The 21,930-nt window shown below is 38.1% G+C and overlaps 1 protein-coding gene across 1 annotated transcript in view; it reads left to right on the forward strand.

Moving 5' to 3' along the window:
- FREM2 (FRAS1 related extracellular matrix 2) overlaps positions 1-21,930 on the forward strand; it is a gene marked incomplete at its 5' end in the record, with an annotated part of 148,847 nt that overhangs the window by 93,976 nt on the left and 32,941 nt on the right. The window contains 5 exons of the mRNA XM_081215111.1: positions 14,615-14,764; positions 16,463-16,672; positions 18,052-18,249; positions 19,029-19,193; positions 19,761-19,943. Coding sequence (XP_081071237.1) covers positions 14,615-14,764; positions 16,463-16,672; positions 18,052-18,249; positions 19,029-19,193; positions 19,761-19,943 — 906 coding nt within the window. The remainder of the gene's footprint in view (positions 1-14,614; positions 14,765-16,462; positions 16,673-18,051; positions 18,250-19,028; positions 19,194-19,760; positions 19,944-21,930) is intronic.

Here is a 21,930-nt window from a genome sequence, read left to right on the forward strand (position 1 = left end):
GGACACTGTGATGAACAAGACAGGCCCAATCCATAGAGGATTCCAACAAGGAAGTAGGCAAACAGATACAAAAATGGCAGCTGACCAAACCAGGCTCCACATGCAATGGGTGCTTTCAAAGGGGCATCCAGTGGGACCTGAGGTTCTGGGAAAGGCACACAAAGAATCAAAAAGACTTGAGTCATGGCATTTGGCAGCCCAGAAATTGATGTGCATTGTCACATGTCCCCTCGGGCTGTGACAGTCTCATCATTGTAAGGACAACTGCACTGTCCGGTGAGCCAAATCACAGTACAAGTCAGCAGTCCCTGAGTTAAACACAGTCCTGGGCAAAGAAATTAAATGGTTGGTAGAGCTTTATTAGCCAGTACTTCATAATAAAAGAGTCAGGAAAGTCAGAATATTGACATTGTGAGAGAAAAAAGCTTTCTCTTTACACTTCATAGGGCTGAAATGTATCTCAGCTTCAACTTCCCTGAGGGTGTTTCACAAACAATCTGTTTCACTGTCTCAGGAAGGATGCCACAAAGCTGAAATTCTGGTCAAAATGCCAACAAGAAGCTCATTCTTCTTTTTTTTGTTGTTCAAGAATCACACTTCTTCAAAGGGATAATTTTCAGGACCACACTCACTGCCAGGGAAAGCTTTAAAAAGCCAAAGCCATAGGGTCCTTCACAATCTCAGTGCTGCAAGGTGATACTCTAAGTACAAAATAAAATTATAAATAGTATAGATGCTGCTTTTACACTTGTGAATCTGTGGTGCGTGGTCTCCAGCTCAGTAAACTGGTAAAATACTATCTACACTACACAACAGGGTTGAAAGAAGTACAGAGATTTATACCCACTTTCCAGGGGATCGTTATCCTCCCAATGCATCTAGCTTGCATGTCTTAACTGACATTGGTCCAGAACACATATTTTGAAGTTTTTTAAAATGTCAGTACATCTTAATAGCACTATGTACTGAACCTACTTCAGGATACTGAGAGGACAAATAAACTGTTAGCAGGAGATGTTTGATTAATTCTCTGAGGACAACTTCATTACCTTGTTCAAAACATGATATCCCTTGACATTTCTGTGAATAGGGAAACTCCATTAAACCCTTGTGTTATAATTATGGGAGACCCAATAATTAAGTTATGTGTGGAATTCATTTCTTTTCTTCTTTTTCTTTTGAAACAGTGAAAGTAATATAAGCATACAAGTAACCATGGCCCTAGTGCCTTAGCTTCTGAAAGAAATCAAAGCAAATCAAAGAAAAAAATAAAGAGCAGCAGTAGTTCTTGCTCTAACCTGGTTTTCCTCCTGTATTCTTTTTCTTTTTCTTCTGTTTTAATTTTTGGCTGTGTTGGGTCTTCGTTGCTGTGCGGGCTTTCTCCAGTTGCGGCGAGCAGGGGCTACTCTTTGCGGTGCATGGGCTTCTCATCGCGGTGGCTTCTCTTGTTGTGGAGCACAGGCTCTAGGTACGCGGGCTTCAGTAGTTGTGGCACGTGGGCTCAGTAATTGTGGCTCGCAGACTCTAGAGTGCAGGCTCAGTTGCTGTGGCGCATGGGCTTAGTTGCTCCACGGCATGTGGGATCTTCCCGGACTAGGGCTCGAACCCGTGTCCCCTGCATTGGCTGGCAGATTCTTAACCACAGGGCCACCTGGGAAGTCCCCGAGCTACTTTTAACCACTTAGTTCACACAACTCAGCCCTAACTCAGGGCTGCTCCTTTTGTTTTTGCGGTACGCGGGCCTCTCACTGCTGTGGCCTCTCCCGTTGTGGAGCACAGGCTCCGAACACGCAGGCTCAGCGGCCGTGGCTCACGGGCCCAGCCGCTCCGCCGCATGTGGGATCTTCCCGGACCGGGGCACGAACCCGCGTCCCCTGCATCGGCAGGCGGACTCTCAACCACTGCGCCACCAGGGAAGCCCAGGGCTGCTCCTTTTATCCCAGGAGGTTATATGGCTCTATTGTTTTTAATTTCACTTTTTTAAAATATTAGACAGATTTCATCCTCTATAAATGAACACAAATCTAAAGGATTAAACATGATGTTCTCTTAGGACCCATGTATATTACTGAGTACATTTTATCTGAATATGAGAAGTCACATGAAAATCATAATGCCTACACTTTTATCATCTGGGTTTATGGTTTCTCTTTAGTGTGCAAACCATTTATGAGAAAGAATGGTTTTTTAACTCTTATTTTTCCTTGAGAGGAAGCAACTGTTTTCTTTTCAATAAAAAATAAAGACAGCATAGATAAAATGTTGAATGAGAGAAATAGCTGCAAGCTAGTATCATTATCCACGAGAAAACCACCAATCCGAGAAGACTAGGAAGAAGGTGCACAGACCCGAAAGCTTTGTGATCTGACTTCGCACAGCTAAACTGGGTTTCCTCCATTTGCAGACCGGGAATCCAAGAACCATTCCTCTGTCGATGGACATTTAGGTTGCTTCCATGTCCTGACTATTGTAAATAGTGCTGCTATGAACATTGGGGTGCATTAATAGGAGGGAAGTCCCAAAGGGAGGGGATATCTGTATGTGTATGGCTGATTCATTTTGTTGTGCAGCGGATGCTAACACAACATGGTAAAGCAACCATACGCCAATAAAAATTTTAAAAAAAGAAATCCAAGAACCAAACAGGTTGACTTCCCCAATGTCAGGCATTTCAGAAGTGACTGAAAGGGGACTTGCCCTCATGGCTAGTAGGACAGTTTCCTGTGCTTTTTCCCCATCAAACTGCAAGAGGATGGAAGACTTCTGGGACCACTTTTCAGGTTGTAGCTAAGAAGCAATGGAGCAGAGTTGGCCACTGCTTCTGAGTAATACTCACAAGGAAGAACAGGGAAGGAGGATTCTTACAAAAAAGGAACACACTCCCTCAGCTTGAAGTGGAACAGCTTTGGCTATTTATTCTGGAGGCACTTCCTTTGCCACCTGCAGGCATGTTTCAAGTGTCGGTTATTGAAGAGTCTGTGGTCAAGGTTATTTATTTTTTGAGTGTCAACCACATGCTTTTATTCCTGAGACTTCACACAGGTTGTGTTTGACACCATGTTGGCTGTAATCTTTCTTCGTTCAGCTGTTGGGATTCCCACATAAATCACCCCGATGTCAAAGTCTCTGCAGACTCTGAAATTTTATGAAATTCACTTTAGTCTGCAGGAATAAAAATATACATGCATGCCTTCTGATTGGTGATTTGGGGAGCAGTAACAATTTTAAATGAATGGAGAATTTAAGAATAAGGTGGCATCTTAATTTTCTTTCCCTCTTCCTGTAATGGTGCGCTCTTGTTTTTTTAATGAAGAAATTTACCTTCACAACTGAGGAATACTGATCTATAACATATTCTAATTTTTCTCTTACATGGAATATTGTGCCTCTGTCTTTACAGACTCTCATTACACTTCTTTAAAGAAAAATATTCTAAAAATGCTCACTTTTCCATTTTTTAATCATTTTCAGAGAAAGTACTACATAATGAAAAAAGCACAGATTTTGCAGTCTTAGAAACTTACATTTGAATCCTGCCTCCACTATATATGAGCTATGTGACCTTGAGATAATTATTTAATCTCTCTAAGTTTCAATTTCATTTTTGTAAACAGCAGATAAAAATAATGACATTATAAGTCTGTTGGGAGCACTATAGGTAATATAACAAAGATTCTAGAGATTGTGATGTGACCTGCAGAGGCAGACACTCAGTAAAAGTAGATATTACATCATAGTATTACTCTTGCACTAGCTTTAATATTAATTGGTGTGTTTTCACAAGATGAGCTTTAGAGCCATAATGATGATTACTTTGGACTAGAGACTGGAAGCAGTATCAGTCTTAGCTTATGTCTCCACACATTATTTTATGACCTCGTATGTCAGGCTCCACGCTTCTCAATGGAGTTTATGGATGAACAGTAGTACTTGATTTCTGCCTTTAGGGAGGTCTCTGTCTGATGAGGGAGATGAGTGAGTGAATGAGTCATGTGAATACAGCGTGAAAAGCGCCATGTGAGAAGAATGAGCTGCAGGACTTGCTTGACAGCTGTCGACTGGGAGGAGGTTAGATGTGAAAATGGAAAGACACACTTTGCAGGACCTTGCAGAGTCTTAGATAATGATTTTTTGGAAAATGCAATAACTTCTCAGTTCCCTAGAGAGGATACTCATCCACACCACTGAGAAATACTGCAGCAAGTTGGTAAAGATGCCAGAATCTGTTAAGAGTAAAAAATTTTTTTAAAGATTTTAACAAGAGAGAACAGACTTTCCACTCTGTAATAAATATTTTTCTTAAATCTAATATTTTGAGGTTATGTTTAATGGAGGTGTGTTATGCAGATTAGTTCTTGCTTAGTATTAATACTTTCATTACAAAACTATTACATGAGCACCATAGAGAAGTACGTAAACTAAATGGCAGTAGTCTTATCTTATCTCCCTCTTCAGGCCCACACCTCTCCCTTGAGGTCACTTAAGTACAATGTGTGGCTTTTCTGTACACACAATTACATGCACACATTTTCTTTTACTTTCATTAGAAGTAATTATTGCTATAGTGAAGAGACAACGAGCACATATTCTAGAGGGAGGCAGTCTGACTTCCTTTCCACTTATTGGCTATTGATCTGGAACTCCTGGACTTCAGTTTCCTTATCTGTATAGTGGAGATGATAATAATACCTACCTCAAAGGGTTATGAGCACTTAGAACAATTCAGGCATACTGAAAATACTCAATTAATGTTTGTTATTCTACTTGATTATTGTATGCATATTATTTTATGTTATAATTATTTCACATAACAATGTATGACACAAAAAGCTTTTTGTGTCATAAACCTACTGGTTCTTTTTACTGGCTACGTAGTATTCCACAGTGTGGCTGTAACGTATGTTAAAAATTCCATATTGATGAGCTTTTAAGTTGTTTTCAGATCTTTTTCTATCCCACTCATGAGATAATAAATATCTTTTTCACATATGCAAGATATCTCTTACTTGCCTAGTACTTATCATTACATTCAGTTTTAGATGCTACAAAGAGTACTGTTTAGGAAATTGTAAATTGAATCCATTGAGTTGAGAAATCAGTTAGAGAATTATAACCAGTTTTCCTTCCTCTCCCTTGTTTATATGATGTGATATCATATAGGATAGAAACAAAAAAGAGTTTTAAAAGCACTCTGCTAGAGATGGGTTCTCAGAAATATTTGTTGAATAAAGAATATTCAGGAAGCCTTCTTCAAATGCTACTGGATGGTGGAAAACTCTGATGACCTTAACATTTAAATTTTATTTTAAACTTGTATCGACCCTGAAAAAGGCAAAATCAGAGTTTTGGAGTGAAACTAGATTGACAGTAGAATCTCTGATTATAGTATCTTTTTTGGGAAAGGCTCACCACGTATTCTCAGCTGAAATCTTGGGAAGATTCAGTCCTTAAGTTATAAGCATTTTAGACATGTCCTGACTTTTCTTTATTCTTTCTGAGAAAATTATAGTTGGCAAGGAAAAGAAATGTCAAAACATGCCTTTAAACTGATATATACTCAAACATATATTTGACCTTTTTTTTTTCAACAAGAATTTTGAAAGTGCTTTTTAGAGACTAAATATTAGGTCTTTCTTAAGAATGTGTGTTTACATATTTTTTGAAAGAAAGGTAGGGAAAGGCCCAGTCAAAATTATTTAAAACTAATTTTTTACAAGATGTTATTTATAGAAGGAAGTTAATCTAATTTTTTTCTTCCTATTTAGAAACGTAATAGATGCTACTTGGGGGAAAAAAATTAAAATATATAGCAAATTAGTGTGTGGAAGAAATGTGCAGCAAAGGAGGTAAAATTTCCTCATAATCCCATCTCTAAGAAATAACCAGTTAGCAATTTGATATATATTCTTTCTTACTTTTCTGTGCATCAATAATATGTGTATGAACAACATGAATTATTTTATGCATACCATTCTATAGCTACCATGTAAAAATTTTTTTCTTTACAGAAATGTACAAAAATAATACAGCATAATGTGTGCTCTATCTAAAATTAACCAGTGTTCTATTTTTCATAGTTGCTTCAGGTCCTTTAAAGGAATCAAACATTAGACATAAAACATAAGTTTCCTTCTAGTACCATTCAACTACCATGGTCCTCCAAAGTAGCAATGATCGTAAATGGGATAAATATCTATTTCAACTTGCTTTTTTTAAAAAAATCAGCATCGTGTTTTCAAGATCTGGTTATTTTGATGAATTTAGATGAGTGTTAATCATCCATTCCCCTACTGCCCTACTGACATTGGATTTTGTATGTATACATAATGTTGCACTGAACATATTTGTAAATATTCCTGAATATACATGTATGGAACTTTTCTAGGGTGTATACCTAAAGATAGAATTGATGGGTCATGCTGGATGTGCAAGTTCAATTCTACCAGATATTGCTAAATCTCTCCAAAGTGACTGAATCAATTGCCTTTCTACCAGCAGCATCTGAGAATGTCTGTTTCCACACACCGTTGAACTATTTGGGTTTTGCTAATCTTATGAATATTAAATAATATCTCATTTTAAGATTATTTACATATAACAGTGAAAGTTTTCTCTCCTGAGATTTGAATGTTTATATAATTTTTCAATTTTTCCATTTGCTGTTAAAATTTTTGTTGTAGATTTATAAAAGTTTTAATTTATTTTGGATACCAATCTTTTGTTTTGGGGGTCAGGGATACATACATGCTATAGACAAAGGTTATGTTGAGATTTTTTTTAATATTCCTACTAAATTATTTTGCCTCATCTGTCATTTTCTGAGCATTGTAAGATTTTAAAAACCCACTAAAATCATAGATTAATCAATATTTTCCTATAATCGTCAATTTTTGCTTTATATATTTCAATACAAATTCAAGAATGTCAGATAATCTTGGTTGGCAGTTGTTTTGTATTATGTAGAATTCCTCTGTATTAATGAATTTGCTCTAAATTGTATTTGGACTTTTGTTAATGTTGCTACACTGCCTTGCTTTTCTCCTGTTGGCTTAACGTAGCCTTCTTACATCCTTATAGTTTTCATATTTTCCTCGAATTTTGTTTACAGCTACTTTTTTATGTCTGTTTGTCTTTTTGTTTTTTAATCCAGCCCATCTGTTTTAAATAAGAAAAGATAAGCAGTTTGCCTTATTCTAGGTATGGCAATATATTTGGGCTTTTTATTTGGGGTTTCTGCATGTGGATTTTTCCTTTATTTTTTTTCCCTCCTTTACAGCTTCTTTTTTTTTTTTTTTTTTTTTCTTTTTGCGGTACGCGGGCCTCTCACTGCTGGGGCCCCTCCCGTTGTGGAGCGCAGGCTCGGGACGCGCAGGCTCAGCGGCCATGGCTCATTGGCCCAGCCGCTTCGCGGCATGTGGTATCTTCCCAGACCGGGGCCCGAACTCGTGTCCCCTGCATTGGCAGGCGGACTCTCAACCACTGCGCCACCAGGGAAGCCCTACAGCTTCTTGTTATGCCAAGAAAGTTTTCCGTATCCTTTGTGATTTTTATTTTCTACTGGTTTCTGTCTTTTGGTGGCAACTCATAATTTTAATGAAGATACTTTACTATCTGCCTAACAAAGTTTACTCTCTTGAAAAAGACAAGGACATGGAATAGTTTAGACACACACTGAATTTGTCTGTTTATAACTTCCTCTCTGTTGTTCCAAGTTTCAGTTTCAGCATTAAGTTGAAAATATCAGTTAAGATGATTATTTATGCTTGCAATCAATAGTTGGATTTACCAGCATATTTTATTGATTGCTCAGCAAAGTGTCTTGCATCCAGTTCCTCCATTTGATTTTACTTTTCTTCTGTGTTTTTAGCAATTTCTCAGTGTGCATCTCTAGGTAAGAAAACCTCTTCATCTTTAAGGGCTGAAAATATGTTGATTTTGCCCTCACTCTTGAGTTCCGTTTTCCTTTGGTTTCTATGACTCCAGTGTTGATTCACAGCCTTTGTGCAGACTTAAGAGGCCAGCAGAACCATTTGCTTTGGGCTCCACTCACCACTATGATGTCCTGTTGTTCTGTTACGTTTTTAGTTCACAGAGATGCTTATCTTGTTTTGATCATAGCTTTCCCTTTCCTTATCAAGTATAATAATGATACAGGGAAAGTCTTCAAAGCTACCAAAAAGAAACGGCATGCTATCTTTAATTTTTAATCTATCATTGCTGCTGACAAAGCCAAATAGAGGGTGTAAAATCACAAAACTGTCTTTAACCAGGCGTCAGTGTCTTCACTAGCTTTTCTACCCTAAAAAAAGGAAAGAAAAAAAATCAACTTCATAGCCTGGTGTTTCATTTTCTGAATGAACTGTAATTCAACCAGTCCCCCTCTGAGGGATTTTGGGCTTGTTTTCCATTGTGCCTGAGTACAAATGAAGTACAACATACTTGTGTATGTATCTTTGTACTCTTATGTTAGCATTTCTATATGATAAACCTCCATACATTGAATTCAGGGTAAAAATTATGTTCATTAAAATTTTGTGACAACCTTTAGTATTATGGTTGCCTTAGTTAAGGTTAGTTAGCTTAGTTAAGGGCACACATTTTATCTAGGCGTGGATCCTAATCCACCATTTCCTTGATGTGTGACTTTGGGCAAATCTCTTAATCTCCCTAATCCTTAGTTTCATTATCTGTGAAAAGAGGACTAATATAGTACGTACCTCATAGGGTGGCTGTAAGGATGAAGTAAGATACTGAAATCAAAACAATTAGTGTGGTATCTATCCATTACTTATTATTTGCTAAAGACACTGACATGAGCTAAAACAACCTGAAGGTTGCTGAGACCTGTAGAGGTTTTCAAAAGCACTGGTGAGATACATGGGTGGGGCTGGGAGTATATGGTAGATCTCTGTACCTTCTGCTCAGTTTTGCTCTGAAAACAATTCTGAACTGAAAACTACTCTAAAAAATATAGTCAACTTAAAAAAAGAAAGAAAGGAAGGAAGGAAGGAAGAAAGGAAAGAAAGAAAGAAAGAAAGAAAGAAAGAAAGAAAGAAAGAAAGAAAGAAAGAAAGAAAGAAAGAAAGAAAGAAGGAAGGAAGGAAAAAGAGAAAACACTGGTGCCTGGGGGAACCCATTGGAAATTATGATTCGATAAATTGGAGGTGAGAACAAGCATCTGTATCTTTAAATCTCCTTGGCTGATTCTAATGCACACCCAACTTGGAAATGCCTGGAGGCAAAGTATTTAAAAAGTGAAAGTAAAAAAAAAACGCTTCTCTTGGAGTTCATTGTGGTGGGCTTCCTTGCCCCTGTGGACCTGCTCCAGATTCAGTGAGTAAAGGAGGCTTAATTCCTCCCCTTAGAGAGCTCAGAGACAGTGAGGGATACAAGCCTGAGGTGACTGGGGAGGGGCGCGGGGTTGACGAGGGAAGACAGGGTGCTCCCCAGCACAAGTGACTTCTACTGAAACCCGAATTGCCTGGCGTCCAGTGGTTTAGGACTCCGCGCTTCCATTGCAGGGAGTCTGGGTTCGATCCCTGGTCAGGGAACTAAGATCCCACAAGCTGTGTGGTGCGTCCAAAAAATAAAAAGAAATCTGAAAGGAGCCGGAGTTATCCTGTGCGGAGGAGGGAAGAGTGTTCAAAGCAATGGCAGTGGTATAGCAGAGACAGGGAGTGCCACATTTAAGACATTCAAGACATTGGATTTGGGGGTAGAAAGGCGGCCAAAATGAGATTTAAAAGGCAAACTGAGACCAAATGTTTAGTGTTTTACAAACCAGTGTTTTTAACCAATGTTTAAAAGTCTGTTAGCAACCCTAAGAGTGCTGAAACATTGAAAGGCTTTCAGCAAAGGGATTGCCATGATGAGATTTGCTTTGGAGGATGGCCTCTGGTTAAGAGCCTAGCTAAGTTGCTGTTGGGAGAGTTCAATGGCTGGTGATGCTGGCTGCATCTAAGGTAGTGGCAGTGACATAGAGAGAAACCAGGGGGTGGGCAGTGGTGGTGACTCTGCCTCTGTTTGAGAGTTTACCTTGAGGTGCCCACGGCATGGGGTTGTGTAGGCAGCCAGTTATCAAGGTCCAAAACTCAGAAGAGAGATCTGAATTGGAAATCATTTAGGGAGGTTCCTTTGTATGATTTTCAGCACTGAACCAAAAGATGGCGGGCGTAGAAGGTTTTTTTTTTTTTTTTAATTCAATGCTAAGCAAACATCTTAGAGCTACAAAGCCTACTTGACCAATGTTCCAGGTACACGTGAGTAAATAAGATTTGGCTCCAGATAGCAATTACTACGGGCACCTCTTCCTTTCATCTCATGAGACACACAGTAATGGTAAACATCAATCTAGACACCACAGACTCAGCAAAGGAAAAAAGTTCACTTTTTCCCTGTGGGGAAAAACTTAAATGATTTTCCCTTTGTCTTCATTGCAGGTGTGTGTGTCCTACGGCTTGCCAAGCCTCCTCATCAACTATGTGTGCAAGAAATAGACATGATCCTATCTGTGTTGTTTGTATTGAAAGTATTCCCAACCTTGAAAAGCATATTAATGTTTAATGAACTAAAACAGACTCTTCGGTAGGCAATGCCTTGATCTGTGCCCTTTCTTTAAAAGTATTAACACCACAAAGGATACAGAGAGAGAGTTTGGCTTCCCTTAAGAAATTCACACTATTTCACGTGGCCAATTTAAAAACCTCCCTTGTGCTTCCCTCACACTATTTGTATATCACTTTTCTTTTCTCTGCTGGGGGAATAAACGTGCATTCTGCCGTGTCACCTGTGGTTGGTGGAGTGGTGACGAATGACTGTTGTATGGTATCTTGTGGGTGTGGGCTACATGACTTTATTTGATATTGTCTCATTCCAGGTAGTAATACCAGCCACTGACTGTTTTCTCTATTAAGATTGTGAACTTACAAGGCACGGTGTGTATTTAAGATCTGATTACACAATTAAATAGTTTTTTTCTTTCTGATCTACTTGAAGTTGTAATATGGATATTTACAAAACTAATAGACAAAGGTCTACCGTTTACTTAACTTTTAAGAGAAACCAAGCTCCTAGATAAAAACAAACAAATAAGCATCTTACCAAAGAGAGGTGAGTTAAAATCTTATTCATAAATGATAATAATTTGCAAGAACAAGCAATTCTTCTGAATCTCGCATAGGTATCCTTTAACTGTTGACAGTTTCATCCATTTATCTTTCTCTTCCTTTCACTAGTTTATTACCTACACATTACAATCGTCAAGGAAACTCTTGCCAATTATCTTGAGCAATTATCTATAACTCGACTCACTGCTTGAAGGATTTTTAAATCATTCACATTGCATAAAATTCTGTACAAATGGTAACAATTATAAATAATATTTAAGTTTTAGAGACGTATGACAAGGTATTGAGAAATTGAAATAACAATAATGATTATTCTTTTCAGTTCTCATTCAACCACACTGAAAAGATACAGAGGTGCTAATGCCACACCATTTCTTTTTATTCATGATGTAAGAAACTAGGCAGTTAACGAGAATGAATAAAAACTATTAAAATGTGTTTTAATTTCATCAGAGTCACTTTATACTTTAATTGCAGTGACTGCAAGTGATTAATAGACTAATTTTCCAGTGATCATGAATAGAGCATAGACAGGGAGAGAAAGTACATAAATAACTTAAATCTACAGATAGGCAAAAAATCAATCTTAAGGAGAGAAATATCTTTCCTAATGCGTTCTATTAGCTGCAGTGGTAAAATTGAGAGGTTTAGGATTAAAACCCTTTTTGCATTCCCCCTCTTTCTTTCTGCTGGAGGTAACCACACACTCTACAATGGCGATATGATATATTGTTTGCATAATTCACATAAATCTTATTATTTATTGCATTGTTACATTGCTGTGACCTCCCGCCTCTGTCTCTCTCTCCCTCCCTCTCTCGTTCTCTCTCTCTCACACACACATGCATAAAGCACATATGTCAGACACATAATAAATGTTCTACACGTGGTAACTATTATCTTCACTCTTTTTTTAATTTTTTTTTAAATTATTTTTTTATCTTTTTTTAATTTTATTTTTTATTTTTTTTTATTTTTATTATTTTTTTATTTTTTTTCTCTTCACTCTTAATGACAACTTGGATAAAAATTTTCAGAGTACTATTGAATACACAGAACTCTTTTTTTTCTTATATGAACTGCACATTAAGCTATAACATCAAAACACTTGATCTACAGTTGATGGAGTCAGTCTGAACACACACATGCAGAACCAGATTTGGTCTCTGTGTAGCCCATTTGGTGATTAATGGTCGTATTCACTCACATGATTTTAGTCTATTCCACCTCTAGTATGTATCTGGGAGGAGTAGAGAGACAGGAATATGGGAGGTGTCCTTATTAAATAGGGGGTCTCCCTACTGTATTTCACAGATATCTTCCATAACTCAAATCTAATCTGTACAGTGATGTGTTTTGCCAGGAATGTGAAGAGGCTTAGATCACTCACTGGATGCAGATGATCAGGCCTCTGCAATCATTACAAAAGCCTTTTAAAAGACACACAGATGTGCTTGGTGTGGCCGCCTGGTCAAAATAAGCATTTTCAGGGTTTTGTCTTCACCTCTGCCCCCTACTCAGCGTGAGAAATGTAAGGAATTCATTGGTTTGTATTTGAGGTCCACCTTGGCTGAGGTTAATAAGATAATACCTTCATCTGTATACATCCACTCACAGGCCCTAGCACCGTCCAGGCTGAAGGGATGAGAAGGAGGTGAAAGTATGCTGTAGGCAGATGTATCACCCCGTGAACCAACCAAAATATGCAGGCAAAATCTCCAAGGTTGGTCTTGTATTATTCAAGAGTTCAGGTAGCTCTGTGCTTCTTATCACGCTCGCATGTGAAGGAACAAAGAAAACACAATTTTCCAGTTTCAATAAAGATAGTTTATTTGGGGGAAGGAAAATAAAGAATCCTTACTCAACTTGAGCAGTGCACAAAATGGGTTTCCTGTGGTTGTGAGCCATAATTGTAGGGTTTTGCTTCATTTTTGTGTTTGGTAATTCAGTTAAATGCTCTGAAATGTGATAGTCATCTCTTGAATGACCTGGTGTTTTAGGGAACATCGATGTGAGTTGCATGACCTTTTAGACTTAGATCTTTGGAGTCTTATAAAACCACACACAGATGACTAAAGTGTCTCAAGTCAAAGGACTATTTGTCTTATCACATGAATATACTCAATTAATTTATCTTTGTTGATAAGCTCACAATAGGTAAAGTATATACTCCATTTACTATTTCTGCCATTTCCCACAAGCCTATAAATATTTCAGAATAAGTTTCGAGGAATTTTTTAAAAGCTCAAAAATCATCTCCCAGCTTTCTTCATTAGTCAGCTAACTGCTATCCCTCAGACTCTGGCAGCTGTCTCACAGGGTAAACTGCTGGTCACGGGTGGAATCAGACACGGAATGATGGTTAGATCAATTCATCGTCAATACTGGAGAAAAATACAAAGCCTCCAAAGTATGTGTCCTGGTTTAATGGCCTAAGTTACATGATTTTCATATACGTTTAAAACAAATGTAAGGGCTTCCCTGGTGGCGCAGTGGTTGAGAGTCCGCCTGTCGATGCAGGGGACACGGGTTCATGCCCCGGTCCGGGAAGATCCCACATGCCACGGAGCGGCTGGGCCCGTGAGCCGTGGCCGCTGAGCCTGCGCGTCCGGAGCCTGTGCTCCACAACGGGAGGGGCCCCAGCAGTGAGAGGCCCGCGTACCGCAAAAAAAAAAAAACACACAAATGTAAGCCCCTTGGTATGAGATTATTTCTCTAGTGGAACCTCAGTTAGTATAGAGTACCCCCAAAACCCTATAGGTAACCTACTATCATGTCCTAAAGTCTTCAGGACTCATAATCATATATATTCTAGCTATGCCAGTAGGGACTAACTCTCTAGGGGTTATAAGAGACCCAAAGACAGTGGACTGATGGACTAGAAGATGCCATTATGCAAAGAGTCTCCAGAGTGATGACCCGGTAGGAGACAGTAAAATGAGCCGTCGGGCCAAATTCATAAAATTTCAGCTTTATGTGTTTTGTTTCATTTTGCTGCTATTTTACCAGCTAAACTTTTAGGAAGTACATTTAGAAGCCATTTATAACCCCACATACAGGGGAAAGAGTAACTCATATGCCTCAAGATAAGGATGCTCCATTAGAGGGAATTCCCTGGTGGTCCACTCGGTGCTTCCGCTGCCGTGGCATGGGTTCAGTCCCTTTTCGGGGAACTAAGATACCACAAGCCATGCAGCGCCACCAAAACAAAACACAGCAAAACAACAACAACAACAACAAAAATAAGCAATAAAAAAAAGTTCCATTAGACACTTTACCATATGTATTTTTGTTTTTCAACAGAGACATTTTGATCTGAAAACTGTGTAAGTCTAGAGATTAAAGAGATGTTATCTTGCTAAAAGGAAAAAAAATGATGGTATAAGGAAGTCGATAAGATGAAGCGAACTGATCTTTGGAATTTCATCGTACAGTTTGATGTGGAAAAGTAAACGTAACAGAAATGGTTTCTGTTTCCTTCTTAACAGAACCCATCCTCTACTTTGGTGACGTCGAGTACCCTGTGGACGAGAGCATAGGCTCTGTGGACGTGCGGGTGTGGAGAACTGGCACTGACCTGTCCCAGACTTCTAGCGTCACCGTGAGATCTCAGAAAACAGACCCTCCCTCTGCCGATGGTGAGCAGTTTCCTACAGCAACTCTCTTGAGTATTCTACAATTTTCAACTTACCCTGATGAAATACCTTAAAGCCCAAATACTTCACTTCTGTTTAAGCAGTCTGGTTGAATGTAATTTTTTCTGAAATTATTACTGTATAGTCAGTAAATCTAGGCTCTATTTACTATTGTGAGAAAATACATCTAAAGGGCCACAAATCAAAAGCTGAGTTATAAACATATAAGTCAAAGACTCTACATTTGAATGCCTTTATTTGCATGAATTGGTTCTCTATACTTGGGAAATCTACCATCGTTGAATATTATGACATCATATGCACAACTAGAATAATCGTGAAGGCCACCCTCAGAGAAATCTAGTGGCATTTAAGTATCATGCAGGTATGCATCTCCAGCTTGGCTCCTTCCTCATTTTAAACAAATGTCCCCATAAATACTTGGGACCCAGAGACTTTGCCTACACTTCATTATACAATCTGTCCTAGCCGACACATGCTTGCCTTTTATTCTGGAATCTACATCTGCTAAAAGTTTATCATAAAGCTAGGACAAGCATAAGTTAAGAAATTTCCTTTTTTTGTCCCATCTAAATGACCAACAGTACAAACTATCTCTTACACATGCCCACACACGTACGTCATACACACATCACACATTCATCACATATATCATTCATCCCATTTTATAAGTCACCCTTAAGTTTTCACTTTTTAAATGTTGTAGAACCAGCATAGTGTTTTGCATGTAGCCGGTGTCCAATAAACATTTGTTTAGCCAAATTAGTCATTTCTATAGAGAAAATTCAAATCAAAGAAAGAGATGAGAATAAAGGTGAAGAAGAAGAGGAAAAGAAAAACACGGAAGGAACCACAGTGAGATTCAGATACAGAGACTTTTAAAAACGAATTAAAGACACATACTCAAATATAGTTGCATATTCAGAGGTAAACAGATACAAAATGAGAGTTAGAAGAGCAGAAGGTATGAAAACAAGGAAGAAATAATATTGAACACTCTCCCCTATTCCCCGTCTTTTTGGATGTAGTGCCTAAAGATTAAGAGAAAGTTTTGTTTTTTTAACTACTTTAGAACATAAATGGAGATGTCAACACTAGTACGTGCCCCACAGTCTGAAAAATAATAAGCCAAAAACCAAATATGTCTCTGGGGCAGGTGTGGGTGAAGCATGTCAGACAAAAGCTTGTATCTGAAATGTGTTGTTTTAACCAGCAGGCAGTCACACACCTAAAGTTCTGTAGTAGCTTCTGAAAATAGACTTGGATATTTAACTAATGATAACAAAATTTCAATATTTATACTTCATATACAATGTATGATAATCAAACACTTGATTGATATGCTGGTTATTTTTAGACCTGATTTTTATTAGTTCTACTTGAGAATTCCAAAATAGATTAAAAACAAACTATAAGACAGAAAGCTAAAATAACTAAAGGTAAAATAACTTGTTAGACACAGATAAGGCAAAGTTCAGAACCTGATCTTTGATCTACCATCTCCATAACCAAAAGGTTAGACACTAATCTTTTGCATTCCATTAAATGTGTTTTCTGTAACGGTATGCTAGTCTATATATTTTAAAAAGGATTATAAATATATCTACACAGTTTGCTTCTCATAATTTTGTTTAAATTGAGTTAGTCCCCAACTGAAAAATTCTTCTGTTACTGTCATAGCTGGAACAGACTATGTGGGAATCAGTCGTCATTTAGATTTTGCACCTGGAGTCAACATGCAGACTGTTCGTGTTATCATTCTGGATGATCTTGGACAACCGGTGCTGGAGGGAATCGAGAAATTTGAACTTGTGCTTCGAATGCCTATGAATGCTGCCCTTGGTGATCTCAGCAAAGCCACCGTGGCCATAAATGATTCTGTCTCAGATTGTGAGTGTTTATTAATTTATGATGATAAGTAAAATGATAAGCTAGAGTTTATATAACTGTTAAGTAAAATGATAAACTAGGGTTTATATACCTGTATTAGTTTGCTAGGGCTACCATAACAAAGTACTACAGACTCAGAAATTTCTTGTCTGACAGTTCTGGAGGTTAGGAGTCCAAGATCAAGGTATCAGCAGAATTACTTCCTTCTAAGGGATGCAAGAGAAGAATCTGTTCCAGCCCTCTCTCTTGTCTTGTAGATGGCCATCTTTTCCCTATGTGTCTTTACATCAGCTTCTATGTGTGTCTCTGTGTCCAAATTTCCCTTTTATATAAGGACACCAGTCATATTGAATTAGGGCCCACCCTAATGACCTCATTTTTACTTGATTAGCTCTGTAAAGACCCTATCTCCACATAAGGTCACATTCCGAGGTACTGGGTTTTAGGACTTCAACCTGTGAATTGGGAGACACAGTTCAACCCATAATAATACCTTAGCTGACCAAGTCTTACTTTCTCATCCTGATTATTTTGATAGAATTAAATGGTCTCAGAAGAAAACTTTCAGTCTTCCTCGCAAATTTAAAAAACTGAGATTGTTATCAATATCTTGATTGTGTGTCAAGAACTCTCTCCCACAGATGGGTGGAACCACATGGGGTTGCACAAACCCCTGAGTATTAATGGTCTTTTTCCATTTCTCAACACAAGACACTTTCTGTTATCTCCTTACTCCCAGACACTCCTGAAATTCCCCTAATGATGTGCCAAAAACACTGTTCTGAAGCAATAAGCTTCTGGACACATGGCAGGGCTCTCTGACACCTCATCACAAGAAAATTCTGAATAATCTTCTACCATGATGATCTTGACATTGCTTGGAGGAGTCTAACCTATTGTCAATGAGACCTATAGTTAATTGACCGAGTATAGGTGTCACTTTCTATTATATAATATATATAATATTATAGCCATTGTCAACTTTTCCAACACGGTCCAGGTAAACTATGCATTGATTATGTGCACAATATTTAATATTATTCATATCAAGAAATTCTAAAAACTGGTGATAAAGCAACATATATAGATACAGACATCTTAAAATCTCTGGTTTTATCTACTTTTTCACATTTCATTGCATCTTCCTACTCCACAAAATAGGCAGAGCAAAATTACAAGGACAAGGAAATCAAAATACTGAGTTAAGTGATTTGCTCAAGTCCAAAACACTGGCAAGTGACTGAGTGGAGAGTTGGATCCAGTTCTTCTCATTTCTGTTCAATTATTCTTCCCACAAAACCATGTTTTCTGAAATGCCGTTTTCCTTACATTTCTGTTCACTTTGATCCATATGTTTATTTTCTTGTATTTTTTTGCAGTGCCTAAGATGCAATTCAAAGAACGAGTATATACTGGCAATGAAAATGATGGGCAGATAGTTGCCATGATCCACAGGAGTGGAGATATCCAGTACAGGTCTTCGGTGAGATGCTACACGCGACAGGGGTCTGCCCAAGTGATGATGGACTTTGAAGAACGCCCAAACACTGATATCTCCACCGTCACCTTCCTCCCTGGTAAGTTTTGGCTTGAATTTTTTATTTGGAATTTGTGGAAGCGAAGTTTTGGGTGTGAAATGTCTATCAAGGAAATACAAGTTCTTGATTTCAACAAGCTTATGACATGGTTTAATGTGCACTAAATGATAACAAAGTGAGGTAGATTTTAACAGGGTGAATGAATGTTCTTTTGGTTTCCGTATCAACTTATTGATTAGTTTCTAGTGATGTGCTATATTGTTTATTCAAACTTTATTCAGCAGATCATGGCATATCAAATGTGTAGATTTCACAGTACTGGGAAAGACTTAATGTTCAAATGACAGAAATGAAAGGAAATAGATGTCCCATTTTTAATATGTATCCAATGTCATAAAATATTTGATCACTTTGATCCAATAATTGTACAAGATACATGTACTGTGGCCAAATGAACAATGACCTACCAGTACAAAGTTGCCAAATTTGCCTCCTGATCATAATGTTAGAACTTTGTAAATAAAATTGGCATTTCCTCTTTTCCCCTTGTTTTCAGACATAAGTGACAGAACTTAAGACAGGCATTAAAGAACTCCCTGTACAAATAGGGCCTGTCATTGCATATGTTCAAACCTCATCATTCATTCAGCAAATATTAATCAGAGTCTTATTACATGCCAGACACTGTTCTTTGCACTGTTGATACAGCAGGGAAAAGAGCAACATCCTTGCCCTCATGGGGCTTACCTTCTGGTTGCAGATGCTTCCCTTATGGCCTATGGGATGTGATGGTCCTGCTGTCATTATTATTGTTCCAGGTGAGACTGAAAAGCCTTGTATCCTTGAGCTGATGGATGACGTACTATACGAAGAGGTCGAGGAGCTCCGTCTGGTTCTTGGCACTCCACAAAGCAACTCCCCTTTCGGAGCTGTGGTTGGTGAACAAAATGAAACTCTGATAAGGATCAGAGATGATGCGGATAGTAAGAAGCTGTTTCTTGTGTTCAACTGTAAATTAGGAACTGAAATCCATCTGTATTAAAGTTTTAGGTGGCTCAGAAAATAACCGCCTCTTTCTGACTTGGCTTTTAAAGTAATTGAGAAATAGGAAAAAGACTAAGATAAGTGGAGAACGAAACCAACCATTTAAACTGAAAGTTATGTTGAAGAATATGGTTTATACCTAAATGCTAAATCCCAAGCATACATACCTCCCTGCTCTTCCTCACGTACCCTTGGGTGCAGGTTGTCCTGGGTCAACAATTTCCTCCTTCCCTTCCCACGGTCAGTGGCCCACTCCTGTAAAATTTTTGGCGCATAAAGACAGCCCACAGCACGTGATTTCTGGGGGCTGGCTAATTGCTAAGGAAGGAGCTGCATGTTCAGTTTCTCATGACACACCAGTGATACTGAGCAAGGGGACAGAGGGAAGGCAAGAGAATAATATAATTCAGCTCCTCCCACATGGGAAACAGAGAAAAAATGTTAGAAATGGAGAAAAAAAGCATTCCCTTTACAATGTAATTTGCCCGTGTCTCCCACTGTTTTAGAGACAATTATTAAATTTGGAGAAACCAAATTTAGCGTCAGTGAACCCAAAGAACCAGGACAGTCGGTGGTTGTAAAAATTCCAGTGATTCGCCAAGGAGACACTTCAAAGGTTTCCGTTGTGAGGGTTCACACCAAGGACGGTTCAGCCACATCTGGAGAGGACTACCACCCTGTGTCGGAAGGTATGGGGGCCCCCAGGGCCTGTGTCCAGATGGGTTGTGCTCACACTATGTTAGTGCTGGTGCCCTTGAGAACAAAGAAGAGAAATATCCATCCAACTGAAATACAAATACATGTACTCCTTTCAATTAATCTCCTTCAGGAAAACAAAGTCAATGGAATTTATTTCCAGGGTTTCCCTTTTTGACTGCTGGGTACATGGATTAGGGAAATTTTGAGTTAGTGTGCTAGATGATCTTCTGTTTTGAGTCTACAGTCCTTTAATTTTCAGTGGGTTTTACCTGCATTATGGCAATCCGATATTAAATAATAATTTTCCTGAATATTCTATTGCATTGAAAATGTGCAGATAGCCAAGAAGATAGTCATAGAACAACAACAATCCAAAACTTCAAGCTAGAAAGTTTAGTGTTAATGAAGGACAGTAAAAGGGGGACGGATTACCAACCACAGGGACCAGGAATTCTCTGGGCCTTAGGAACTCATAATGAATACATTTCATCCATCCCTCTCCTTCTTCAAACTTTCGGATCATTTCACCCCTTACGTTTATGAGTATGAAACAAGTCAGTTCTTCTCTCTCTCTCTGTGGGTTGTTTACTGGCAAAATAGAGACTGCCAACAGTTTTTGATGATCATAGACTACAGGCATTCATCTTGATCTGCTCACTTGAGAACAAAGTTTAGGAAGTGACAGAATCAGTAATAGAATTAATGAAACAGTTGGAAAAACTAGCATCTTCTACAAAGGAACATTTATTTTCTTTGCACGTATGGTAAAAGTTTGATGAACTACTATAGAGCTTCAAAGTTATCCTCATACTATTTTCTATGTAAAGAATGATAATATATTGGAAATATATGCATAAAACCCAAAAAGAGAGGAAAAAACTGATCAGCTGCTACATTATATAATCTAAAATAAGTATTTCTAAAATGAGCGTGTTTTACATGAAGAAAACACCTTCTAAATGTGGATGACATGACCTTTAACAGAAGATGCTTTTCTTATAAAGAAAACAATTCTTTTTGCTAAGACAGAAACAAAATTATATGTATATAGTAAATTGACAAATGAAATCAGAGAAAACTTAAATAACAGTAAATCAACCTGTGTCTCTTTTATCCTATAAATGTCAACATGTGTTTATAAATATTTATAATAAAAATTTAATAATCTTTCCTGAAATATATTTTCATTTCTCCTTTTATGGTCCAAATTGAGGTAGTCATTTACAATAAACAAAAAATTAAATATAGAATAAACGTTGAAATATTTTTGTGTTAAAAATGTCTAGGGGCTTCCCTGGTGGTGCAGGAGTTAAGAATCCACCTGCCAATGCAGGGGACATGGATTCGAACCCTGGTCCAGGAAGATCCCATGTGCTGCCGAGCAACTAAGGCCATGTGCCACAACTACTGAGCCTGTGCTCTAGAGCCTGCGAGCGACAACGACTGAGCCCGTGCACCTAGAGCCCATGCTCTGCAACAAGAGAAGCCACTGCTCGCCACAACTAGAGAAAGCCCGCCCGCAGCAACGAAGACCCAACACAGACAAAAAATAAATAGCTAAATTTATTTAAAAAAAAAAAAAGTCTAAAGTGGCTGAGGAAACAACTATCACCTAGCATGTATAGTGTAAGAAAACAATTAATTTAAGCATTTAAAATAAATACTTAAGTTTTCAACTTCTCAGAAACTAGGTTTATATAATTCAGAGGGTTACAAAACTCAAATGTTTGCAAGGCCAAGACAAGCAATGAAAATGAGGGAAGCAAGGAAAGTGTGAGGGAAAGATGGAGTGATGGAAATGTTCTTCAACCAGAAAGTCCATTCCATGCTGAGAAAGACCTGTACTGTCATTGTCATAGCCAGATGACTGTTGCCAGGCAGAAAAGTGCAAAAGATCTAAAAAATCTGTATTTTTCTATGAAATCCCCAGATGTTGAAGGGTTAGAAAATAAATTTTCATTGCACCTTCACACAGGT

This window comes from Mesoplodon bidens, assembly GCF_964165515.1.
Source record: "Mesoplodon bidens genome assembly, chromosome: 17".
NCBI classification, from domain to species: Eukaryota; Metazoa; Chordata; class Mammalia; order Artiodactyla; family Ziphiidae; genus Mesoplodon; species Mesoplodon bidens.